Source organism: Arachis ipaensis, chromosome B10 (assembly GCF_059453495.1).
Source record: "Arachis ipaensis isolate K30076 ecotype BB chromosome B10, ASM5945349v1, whole genome shotgun sequence".
NCBI classification, from domain to species: domain Eukaryota; kingdom Viridiplantae; phylum Streptophyta; class Magnoliopsida; order Fabales; family Fabaceae; genus Arachis; species Arachis ipaensis.
In genome coordinates, this window is record NC_142435.1 from 126132172 (window position 1) to 126145067 (window position 12896).

At 34.5% G+C, this 12896-nt stretch overlaps 1 protein-coding gene across 1 annotated transcript; it reads right to left on the reverse strand.

Moving 5' to 3' along the window:
• Positions 1-11253: 11253 nt before the first annotated feature.
• Positions 11254-12649, reverse strand: LOC107624029 (cyclin-D3-1-like). The gene is made up of 4 exons (XM_088492314.1): positions 12404-12649; positions 12109-12170; positions 11396-11582; positions 11254-11309 (listed from the first exon to the last, which is right to left on the reverse strand). The coding sequence occupies exons 1-4, from the start codon at positions 12465-12467 to the stop codon at positions 11254-11256; spliced, it is 369 nt and encodes a 122-aa protein (XP_088348440.1). The 5' UTR covers positions 12468-12649.
• Positions 12650-12896: the final 247 nt, after the last annotated feature.

The window sequence follows — 12896 nt, forward strand, 5'->3', positions numbered from 1 at the left end:
TGGGTGTGGTACTGAGCGAGAAGGCCTTTACTACGCTGATGGAGTAGCACACCAGGGTCATGCCATGCTTGCTCATGAAATGGATACTAGGCAACTTTGGTTATGGCACGGGCTGTCTCGGACATCCTTCATTTGGGTACCTCAAGTTTTTATTTCCTAGTCTTTTTACAAGTAGCATTGAACCCTCAAATGTGAAACTTGTATTCGTGCAAAAAATCACAGTTTCTTTTTCTCCAACCAACACTAGAGTCAATTCTAGTTTTTCTCTAATACACTCTAATGTGTGGGGCCCAGTCCCTATTTTCCAAAATAATTTTCAATATTTTGTATTATTTGTGGACGATTTCTCTCGCATGACTTGGGTATATTTTTTAAAACACAAATCTGAAGTGCCTGATAAATTCTTTGCTTTCTATCAAATGATCCAAACTCAATTCAACAAGAAAATCCAAGTACTTCACTCAGATAATGGTGGGGAATTTATAAACCAATCAATGCGCGATTTTTTTTTATACAAAATGGTCTTATCTATCAAACTTTCTGCCCAAATACACCCCAAAAAAATGGTGTGGCTGAGCGACGAAATCGTAAGTTTCTTGAAATGACCCGAGCAATGCTTTTTGATGCACAAGTTCCAAAAACTTTTTGGCCTGAAGCTATAGTGACCTCTGCCTACTTATTGAATTGCCTACCTACCCAAGTTCTCTACTACGAAACACCCTTACAAGTCTTGGCTACTCATACTCCAATCCCGCCTATTCTAACCTTACCACCTTGAGTATTTGGATGTTCCGTCTTTGTCTATATCCCAAAAGTCAATAGAACCAAACTTGATCCTTGTGCAGAGAAATGTGTTTTTGTTGGGTATGCTATACACCAAAAGGGGTATAGGTGCTGCAATCCAATCACTCGTCGTATTCATGTGACCATGGATTGTGATTTTTTAGAATCCGAATTTTACTTCAGCCGCCAACATGGCATTCAGGGGGAGAACAATAATAAACCACCAAGTTGGCTAAATAACCTTTGTTGCCTAGAAATTGTTCAAATAGAGCAAGTAGATAGAGCCATTGAGCATACTTCACTCAACATAGAAAATAACTCAGTACATACAACCAGTGAAAGTCCTTTTGAGAATGTCAGACAAGAGGTAAGTAATTGCCAATCTGATAATTTACTTTCTATTTTTAATGAGGCCACTAACAATAATAGTATAGCACTGGAACATGAAGAACCAGAGCCCAATACCTTTATTCTTCCTCCAAGAAGAAATAGAGGGCTAATCGGTACTCACCAAAACATGTTTCCCATAACTCAAGATACCTGATAAGGGTGGCTAGAGAAGGAATAGCAAATGTTGCAAAGGCTTTTTCCACCACACTCTTGACAGAAGGTATTCCAAGAACTGTCTGGGAAGCCAATGAGAAAGCTGAATGGCGAAAAGCCATGAATACAGAAATGGAAGCTCTAGAGAAGAACGAAACTTAGGAGAAATGTATCCTACCGATGGGAAAAAAGCCAGTTGGGTGCAAATGGGTTTTCACCATTAAACATAAGGCAGATGGCACCATTGAATGGTACAAGGCAAGGTTGGTGGCCAAAGGTTATACATAGACCTATGGTATCTACTACACTGAAAATTTTTCATCGGTTGCAAAGATTAATACTATTAGGGTATTGTTTTCAATTGCAGCAAATGAAGATTGGCCACTCCATCAATTTGACGTCAAGAATACTTTCTTACATGGAGAATTGAAAGAAGAAGTGTACATGGAAGCTCCTCTAGATTTCTCAACGGGATTTAGAAAACATGAAGTTTGCCGGTTAAAGAAGGCTCTTTATGGGTTTAAACAATCTCCACGTGCCTGGTATGAAAGATTTACATTGGCCATGAAAAGGTATGGGTATAAGCAAAGCAACTCTGATCATACCCTTTCTTTTTTTGAAACAATGGGGAGATTTAATCACTTGCCTACTAATCTATGTAGATGATATGATCATAACGGGAAGTGGTACTGAAGAAATTGCAAAATTGAGAAGGAATCTATTTACAGACTTCGAAATGAAGGATTTGGGAAGACTAAAATATTTCTTAGGAATAGAGGTTCTACGATCTAGCAATGAAATCTTTATCTTCCAAATAAAATATATTTTGGACCTTTTGGCAGAAATAGGAATGGTGGATTGCAAACCAATAGATATGCCCATGCAAGTTAATCACAAGTTGAAGATAGTAGAAGGTGCCACCCTAGCAGATAAGAAAAGGTACCAGCGACTGGTTGGAAAACTAATTTACTTATCCCATACTCGGCCTGACATAGCTTATGCTGTGGGAATAGTAAGTCAGTTTATGCATAACCCACAAGAAGATCATATGGAAGCCGCCATGAGGATAGTTCAATATTTGAAGGGAGCTCCAGAAAGTGGAAAGGAATGGCCATTTGAAGATTGAGGCATACACTGATGCAGATTGGGCGGGCAGCCCAAATGATAGAAGATCAACAGCTAGTTACTTTACACTTGTTGGAGGCAACCTGGTAACTTGGAAAAGCAAGAAGCAGAAAGTTGTAGCACTTTCAAGGAGTTAAACCTCAAAGTAGTCCCTGAGATTCACAAAATGCACCGATTTAGTCTCTGACTTTCTAATTGCCCTATTTATGTCCTTGAGATTGGAAAAAATTCACATATTTGGTCCCTACCCATTTTTCCGTCCAGACTGCTTCTCGGCAGCAGTAATGTGACAATAGATTGCCATGCTAGAGTTTCAACTGAAAGTGTTTAACCCAATGTGGTCCCTAAACCCCTTTTTAACCCTAACCGCATAACTTTTTCTTCTTCTTCTTCTTCCCTGTTTGTTTTCTTCCCTGTTCGTTTTCACTCACTGCATTGGTACAAAAATCATTTGATTCGACCTTGTTTCTCTTCTGGTTCATCACCAATCTTCGGTTACCTACCAAAAACAAACTTCAATTTTCAAGTCCTCATGAATTCTGAGCTATCTGGGTATTCTTACTTCCCTGAAAAAGCTAAGGTAATCTTCTTTTCTTCTTTTTTGTTGTTTCAATCCCAAATTCTTCAATGGCACAAGTTGTTGAGGAAAGAGAGAACAACAGAACTCGCATGAGTGATTTCCCAAGAGATCTGCTAAAAAGGTTCATGTGCGTGAACCATCATCACCATCATGAGCTACAACAACAACAACATTGCCATGGTGATGGAGATGCAGAACAAGAGATTGAGCTGAGCGTTGGTCTTTCAATGAACGGTCATTTTAGTGTGGACCCAACATCGAAGAAGATCAAAAGAACAACATCAATACCCGAATTCTCATTCTCAAAGCCCCCTCATCAGAGATGAAGATAATAACAACAGCAATAATAATAATTAAGATATTGGGGGTTACTCTAATAACATGCCAATGCCTTGCACAACAAATCTGATAAGAACATGTTTCCTTCCAACAGAGACAGAGGAGGAGTAGAGGAAGAGGAAGGAGTTGCAGATGCTGAGGAAGTTGGAAACAAGAAGAAAGCGCTCTGAAAATCAGCAAAGGAACATGAAGGCCATGAGGAAAAAGAGTAACCGTTCTTTTTCTTCTTTCTCTGAAGATATTGCTGCTTTTGTAGCAATCTAGTGGAGGCTGCTTTGAATGAATTTAGTAGTTTGGAAAGAATGGCGTCATTGAGTACTAGCGTGGTAATCCATTGCCACACATCACTGCTGCCGGAAAGCAGTTTGGACGGAAAAACGGGAAGGGACCAAATAGGTGCATTTTTTCCAATCTCGAGGACATAAATAGTGCAATTGGAAAGTCAGGGATCAAATCAGTGCATTTCGTGAATCGCAGAGGCAGAATTTCAAGGGATCGTTAAAGGTATAACTGAAGTATTGTGGATAAGAAAATTGATGACTGAGATTGGGTTTCCACCGCAATTGCCAAGCCAGATGAAATGTAACAATAAAGCCGCAATCAGCATTTCAGAGAATCCTGTACAACATGATAGAACAAAATATGTTGAGGTGGATCGACACTTTATCAAAGAAAAAATTGATAATGGCATTATTGAGCTTCTATTTGTGAGATTAGAAGATCAGTTGGCTGGTATTCTTACTAAAGTAGTAGTTTCAAGACAAGCCCTTTCTAAAGTACTAACCAAGCTGAGTATTAGTGATTCCACTACTCACCTTGAGGGGGAGTATTAGAATATCATAATTAGGGAATAAAATCAAGAAAATATCAAAGAGGGTCAGAAAAAAATAAATGTAATTTATTAGGATATTATTTCATAATTATTGTACTCATTAGCGTACTCTTGGTCTATATATTAGTAAGAACCTTGTAATCACAAGAGTAAAGTACCAACCCGGTCCCTGTCTATTTCCAAAAATGACAAGACGACCCTTAACGAAAAACACATTCCATTACGGTCCCTGACCCTGTACTCTGTCTGTCAAACCGGTCCTTCTGTCAGTTTCACGGCGAAAACTCGACGGAAATTGCTGACGTGTCAGGTTCAAAAATGGACAGGGACCTAATTGTCTCTAAATTTAAATTGGTTAGGGATTTATTTGTCCTTATTATTCTTTAAACAATATTTTTAATTATATTTTTATTCATTATATTAATATTCTTTTTTTAATAAAGAAGTACAAACTAATTAATAAATTATTCAAATTTAAAATATCATTTATTATGAAACCAAATAAATAATTTTTAAATATATAAATAATAAACATTAAAATTCAGTTAATACATTAATAATAATAACCCTATGATATAATATTAGTATTATAACTAATGAACACATTATTTGATATATAGTAAACTTTTTTGACTAGTAACAAATTTAATTTTTTATCTCTTTAAAATAAATTAATAATTCTATTATGTTTTATTTCATTTAGTATTAGTAGCCTACTCATAGTGTATTTTAGTGCAAAGACATCAAATAGAATTATTAATTTAGTTTAAAGAGATAAAAAATTAAATTTGTTATTAGTCAAAAAAAGTTTACTATATATCAAATAATGTGTTCATTAGTTTTCACTTTATTGTCAAAATTAGCTAGATCATAATACTAATAGTATATCATAGGGTTGTTATTATTAATGTATTAACTGAATTTTAATGTTTATTATTTATATATTTAAAAATTATATTTTAAAATTATTTATTTGGTTTCATAATAAATGATATTTTTAAATTTGAATAATTTATTAATTAGTTTGTACTTATTTATTAAAAAAAGAATATTAATATAATGAATAAAAAATAATTAAAAAATATTATTTAAAGAATAATACGGACAAATAAATCCCTAACCAATTTAAATTTAGAGACAACTAGGTCTTTGTCCATTTTTTAACCTGACACGTCAGCAATTTCCGTCGAATTTTTGCCGTGAAACTGACAGAAGGAACGGGTTGGCAGATGGAATACAGGGTCAGAGATCGTAATGAAACGTGTTTTTGGTTAAGGGTCGTCTTGTCAGTTTGAGAAATGGACATGGACCGAGTTGGTACTTTACTCTAATCACAAAAGAGAATATAACAAATGATACTTTTTTAAATAATTCTTCTTTTCTTTCCTAAATCCTTTGTACCATAGTAACAATCAAAAGTTTGTCTTTTATTCTCAAAGTTTAAAGTTTTAAAATAATTGTTATTGTTTTTTAGATTAATATTATTAGTTTAGATTATAAGCTCTCTTCCTATTATAATCCAAACGTTATTAATTTATCATTGTTTGTGATTCAACTCTTATAAGTATTAAGGAGGTTCCAATTTTTCGTTAAAAAATTGGAATCAAGCCAGTGCACAAATTTAAAAGATGAATGGTTTAATTTGCTTTGATTTGATGACTAAATATTACTGCATCTAGATTAAGATACTATAAATTAAATTTTATAGTACTTTTTTTTTTATTAAAGATAGGGGTGTCAAAATTTTTCGAAGCGCGGGAATCCTCACGGAGATTGTCCCAAATGGAGATTCAAAGGTGAAAAATTTTTTCGTGAAGATGGGGATGGGGACTAAAATCCCCCAAGACAGGCGTGGGGACCCAAGTAGGGATCCTCACCCTATCCCTGATAATTCTCCGAAATTCTTGAATTTACTTAAATATCCTTAATTTATTTCTAATATAGGGACTTTTTAGTAATTTTACCTATTGAAAATCCTAACTCTACCTTATTGAATATCTTCCCTTCTCTCCTACTACTCCACTTTATTACTACGCCGTCCCCAAGCCCTAACTCTCCAATCTCAAAAGTTCAAAACTCCTATAGCTGTGTCCACAATCACAGCCATAGCACCATATCCCCCTCGCCAGTCGTCGCCGGCACTCCTCCTGCTCAGTGCTTACCATTACCACGCCATCACGCTCATAGTTTCACCGCGTTGTTCTCTCTCTTCAAGCGCGGCGTCCTTCCCCTCTCCACTTATGCGTCTACGCGATTACGTCCATTCTCGTCAATGTCGTCGTGTCCATTCTCCCCTCTCCGCTGTCGCATCCCACTGCTCCGCCATCTCTTTGTTGCTCGTTGTCTACTGGAGAGCATCGCTGCTGATGCTGTAGTAGCCACTAGTTTTCCCTCTTCCAGTCCTCTTACTTTTAGTACCAATGGTCAAATTTTACATTTACATCGCAGTAAATTCCATTATGAACTTGTTGAGGCGTTAATTTGCACTCAACATTAGATACACTCTTCAAGTAAAAGTACTAATAACTCAAGTTTTTATCTGGTATTAAAATTCAATCTCATATCAAATTTAACTCTCGTGATTTGTTGATTGATATAATATAGAATTATAGATAAATCAGGGTCAAAAATTCTAATTTCTTGAGACTATGAGATAGATATGGGAGACTTAGGAGTTTAGATAATTATTTTTATGTTATGTCAAATTTTTATTTAATATATGGTATTCTTATTTATGATGTATGTTAACATATTCATGTTTATATTGTTAACAGAAAACATGGAATTGTTTGTTGGAAGTTTTATGCTGACAATAGAAGAATATTTGATCTCGAAGACTTTATTTTATACTTTTTTTAAGAATGAAAGTTGTATTTTAAGATTTTGTTTATGTTGTATTTCTGGACTTATAATCTTGGATATGATAAGTTTGTGTATTTGTAATAACGTTTTGTAATTTATTTTTTTATTTTTTTAATTTTTTACTGTCATTTTTGTATAAATATTCAACATAGAAAAATAGAGGAAGGGCCTGCAGAGAACATGAGAATTTCGAAAAACGGGGATGGAAACAATTACCCCCATGACAGGGATCAGGACGGGGCGGAGATTAATTCTGGGGGCGGCGACGAGGAGTAGGGAGGCATCCCTCGCCCCCGCCCCGCCCCCGCCCCCGCCCCCGCCCCACCCCGCCTCATTAACATCCCTAATTAGAGAGAACGAATTTAGGAAAGATTTGGTTTTGTTCTTCTCAACAGAGCTAAAATTATTTTCTTGATTTAAGTAATTAATAATTAATTAAACTCTACTGCCTGTGCAGCCTGTAAATGAAAGGAACACCAACCTAAAGACATGCTTCTTTCATGTTCTCTTCATGGTTTGGTTGGAGATGCTACCACTTTTGAAGTTAGAGTTGCTTCTCTTGCAGATGCTATTGCACTTAAAGTTAGGTGTTTTTTATAATTTAAAGGAATTTAGACAAAGTTATTTATAACAACAACAATTTTTTTAGAGGCATTCTTTACTAAACATAAAATGTTGTTCAAAGGTGTATGCATATTTTAAGTTGAGGAGTTGTTTTATAAAATGTTGGAGTAAAACTTATAGTCATTTGTTAATCTGAAAGTTCTATTTACCTAAAACTTGAGGTGTATGTATATTTTACAACAATGACAGGGTATACTCATGTTGCTGAGAATCTAAAAATTTCACTTAACATATTTTTCACAATGCCATGTACGTAAGTCTTGTCTGGCACACAGATTGATTTTGCACTTGGTCATATTCTTTTAATGGAATGATTTGCTAGATGTTATATCTTAATTTTATGACTTGGTGTTCTAGTATGATAATCATTTGGTACATAATTAGTAGCATAATTTCATATATATATATATATATATATATATATATATATATATATATATATATATATATATTCAATGGAAGGAAGAAGAGAATGGATATAGATTACATATTAAGAGTCACAGTTCACTACAAAAAAAAAGGGTTAAAATGGCGGTTTTTTAAGGTAATTACGGCGGTTATAACCGCCATTATTACCGAAAATGGCGCTCCCAAGAAACGCCAGAATTCTGGGCGCCATTCTGGTTATTACGGCGGTTTTCAGAAAACCGCCGTAATAACCAATGGATAATATGGCGGTTTTTTGGCGGTTAAAATGGCATTAACCAAATAAAACGGCAGTTTTGTTGTTGTTTAAAATGGCGGTTTGTAACCACCGTTTTTACCTGGATTTAATGGCATCTTCCTCGTTTAAAATGGCGTTTCTAACCGCCATTTTTACTGGGTTTAATGGCATCATTCTCATTAAAAATGGCGCTTATAACCGCCGTTTTTACCTGTATTTAATGGCATCATTTTCGTTTAAAATGGCATTTCTAAACGCCGTTTTTACCAGGGTTTAATAGCATCCTTTTCGTTTAAAATGGCATTTTTTAACTGCCGTTTTTACCAGGATATAATGGCACCATTTTTGTTTAAAATGGCATTTTTAGCCGTCGTTTTTACCTAATTGCAATTTTATACTTTTTAAAATGAGATTGAAACTACCTATTTAAAGTGACATTTTTAGAACTCAAATTTTAAAATCTCATAATAACCAAAAGGCATAACCTTAAATCAAACATCATAACAAAATTTTTAACTCATACATGGTCTCCGAAAATAAAAAATCATAATCCAAAAACAAAGTATCAAAGATAATATTTTTCAATAGTTTGTCTTAACATATATATAATCCTTAATACATAAAATCTTTATCATGCAAGATCATGCTTCTTTGTTGCTCGCCAGAAGACCTACTTTCTAACTCTCTTGGTGATGGAATCTCACTCTCTTGATCTAATCCCTACAAAAAAAATATAATTATGAGCACAATAAAAAAAGATAGAAAACTGAATCTGAAACTATTAATCTGAAATTATTCAATCAAAAAAGAAAATTCACATACACTAACTATTTGCACAATAAATCCTCTGTTTTCTGGGAATATCACAGTAAACTAGTTCTTTCAAATCATCAAATTCCACAATAATCTTCCCCAGAGCACCTTCAAAATTTGAAGTGAATGATGCTAAAGCCATAAAAGCATTTGATATTTAAATTCAATGCCTGCAGTAGGGTTAATTCATCATTTTAACATCAGAAAAAAAGAGCATTATCATGTACAGAACGTGAGAAACTAAGAGCAGGCTCCAGCAAAACCAACCACAACCATATCATGAATCATAAAGAATAATTCAATTCCCTCAATCTTAATAGAGTACAACAATTGAAAGACAGAATCGCACATCACATAGGGATTACCCAAACAAGCGCATTAGAATTACAATCAAACAAACAGCACTGGAGAAGCAAACTATACTTTCAAAAAGAAACAAAGGTTAAAACAGCTAACTAATCACTTGAGAGAAAAAAATAATGTATATATAAGTTACTGAACTTAGAAATAAAAAAAAATGATTATAATGAATAGAAAGAAAATTAAAATAAAAAATCATCTATATATAGCCACTATCAATAGTTTGGAATACTTTGAACTTTCTAGTTTCCTAGTAATATTTTCCTTTCATCCATCACGTGAAATGAGGCCATCAATGTCTCATTATACAAAGGATCTCTTATTCTGGTACTCAAACTAGCATCAAGACTGAACTATATATAGCGCCAAGGGTATTTTATTTGGAAATTTTAAAAGAAAATATTGAAATAATTTTTTTTATCTCATTTAATATTTGTATCTTAATTTTATTGGACTTCCTCGTGAAGAGGAAAGAAAATATTTATGTAGCTATTATTAAAACTGAGAACTCAAAGCTTATCATATCAGTTTTAGTGTACATGAGCCTCTGATGAGATAGAATTTACAATATATGGATGCTTTATCAAGAGGCCAATGTTCATCCTGGGGTAGCCAAGTTAAAGAAAAAAACACACTCATTCATCTAATATTGTTCATGCTGGGATAGTCATATTAACTGAAAAAAAAATTAATTTCTTAGTATTACTCATTCTGTCATTCCATGAAGCCACATACACGTGCATATAGAAACAAATTATTAAAGGATAAATGTTTGAATGAATTGAAGGGGATTATTATTATTGCTTTTTATTGTTGGTTAGTTCTATCATTTCATCTTTCAATTCAATTTTAGTGGCTCTCCAACAACCAAAAGGGATCAAGTAAAAAAGGGGGAACACTTTATTTCCCACCCCCAATTAGGGTAAGATGGAAATGGCATATATTATTACTTTGCAACTAAAATGACAGAAACAGTTAGAAGATGACACGTGATACTAACCAGTAAGCCTTCTTAGAGTGCTAATTGCTTTGCAGTTTCAACAGCTTCATCACTCGATACCTACCATATTTACATGGGATAGGAATCAATTATAGAACAGAAATGACATTTTCATTCCCCATCAAAGCCGAAAGTTGCTAACACATCATCTAAATTAAAAAATGACAGGATAGATATGATATGATGCTTAGTTGAATATAAATATGGAGAGCAGGGGATTCATCAGTCAGTTACATATTCAACAAGATTTGGAGAAGAGAGAGAAGAGCCTTCAAACTTCTTGTGTTTCAAACTTTTAAAACATGATTATAGGATTTTTAGAAACACTGTTCAATCATTCCATCAATACCCTAGCATGTTCCCAAATTTACTGATCTAGTTCTAAACAGAATATAGCATCCACCCAATTTGATAGTAAATGATCAACCCAACAAGGATATGGTAATTAGATATGGATGCAGAAAGGAACCTGTACTAAAGAAAGAACCCTGTACTAAAGAATGAAGCATAATGACTCATTACAAAGTCATGCAACTGCCATGTCTTGATAAAAGAATTAATTAATTAATTTTATTTAACCGAATTATGGAGAATACTAAATAGGACATATTGAATTATAACTCCAAAAAGTTTTTATGTTTATTATTTTTCTTATAAAAAAAAGGAAGAGAGGAGAAAGAAGATGGGAAAGCAAAACAACAGACCTCTATAACTTCATCAAGTATATCTTAGTTCAAATTCCTGGGCACAAAACCAGCCCCAATACCCTGAATATTGTGAGGTCCTGTGGTTAAGAGGAAAGAGAAACAACATACAATTGAAGGATTAGTTAAAGACTAGCGTATTGGAAAGAAAGAGATTAGTTATTACCTGGTAAGAGAGAAAGAAGAAGAGATTGACATGTGTTGAGGAACTGAAAACATTTAAGTCTTCTTGTGATATGATCAATGAAAGAGAGAGGTGTTGGTGGATTCATCTTCCACTCAAGAGTTGAAAGTACCAAAATCTCCATTTTCTTTATTGTTTTTGCCTTAAACACATGTTTTTTGTCCTCCACCTACATATATTTTCATAAATCAAATTTCATTATTAATAAAATGTATTATTATTATTACTTTATATATAGAATTAATCATACTTGTAAATCAAGAGGAAGTGGAACTTGTGTCTCTTCCATTTTAGCAGCAAGAGAGATGCAAGCAACTGCAACAAGATGAGTTAACCATGGCTGCTTCTTCTTCACGGTGAAGGTGAAAAGGAATCTGTGAAGGTAGTTAATAGCAAGAGAAGCTGTGAGAGCAGAGAATGAGAAAGTTTTCAACCATGGCTGCTGCTTCTTCCATTCTTCTCTTGTTCTTGCTCTTTTGATACAAGAGTTTTTAACTCTGAATCATCACACAATATGTCTTATTCTAAAAACACATGATCATGTTCCTCATCATCAAAATAATGTGGTTCTGAGCAATACAAAGAATCTATGTGTTCCTCATCATATGAAGTAGCAATATTAATGAATACTTGTTTAACATGAGAATTAAAACTTAACTAGACATACACTGGCAAATAGAAAGTTAAGTATTTACCCAGGCAACCTTGGCGACCAGCAGTGTTAACAATGTTTGATCCTTCTTCCAAGAAGCACCAACTGAAATCAATAATCGAAACATAGAAAGAATTCATTAATTCAAGCAACCAATAACTTATCCAGATTTAAACAAGCAGAATTGAAGTTAAATCACAAAATCTTTGAAACTCAATTGCAACAAAGAACAAACTCCAAGCCTTAAACCGGGAGATACAGCCAAATACAATACTAACAGAAGTAATTTCTAAGAAGCAAAATAACAAACACATAGAGTGCAATCAGTGCATTATTACTAAATATTTGTGAATCAAATTCACGCAGCCATTGATCTGTCCTATGCATCATTCCTGCAATCATTGAAGTAATTAGAACAAGAGGATGTGAATTTAGTTACAGATCTAGAAGCGAGAAGTTAGAACGCAAACTGAGAAATAGATCGAGGAGGAGAAGGCACGTTAATGCATGAGGAGAAGCTAGCAGAGCATAAGCTCGAAAAAGGAGAAGAAGCTCACAGATCTGGAGAAAATCTTGACGGAGGAGGAGAACGCGCCGCCGGGGAGAACATCACCATAGGAGATCATCGCTGGAGAGATCGTCACTAACGGAGATAGGGAGAGAGTTTCGATTCACAAAACAGAATCTCGATGGAGAGGAGATTCTAGTCAGAGGAGAACGCCGCTGAGAAGATCAGCGCTGGAGCAAATCGTCGTCGGAGCAAATCGTCGCCGGAGCATATCGCAGTGACAATGTCATTTTCGTCCTTCCTCTAACACAGTGGCTGCGTCA

Coding starts and splice junctions, on each gene's coding strand:
- LOC107624029 (XM_088492314.1), bottom strand. CDS start 12,467: ATGATTGCAGGAATGATGCATAGGACAGATCAATGGCTGCGTGAATTT. Junction 12,171..12,403: donor ATTTGATTCACAAATATTTA/GTAATAATGCAC, acceptor TATTGATTTCAG/TTGGTGCTTCTTGGAAGAAG. Junction 11,310..11,395: donor TCTTCTTTCTCTCTTACCAG/GTAATAACTAAT, acceptor TCTTAACCACAG/GACCTCACAATATTCAGGGT.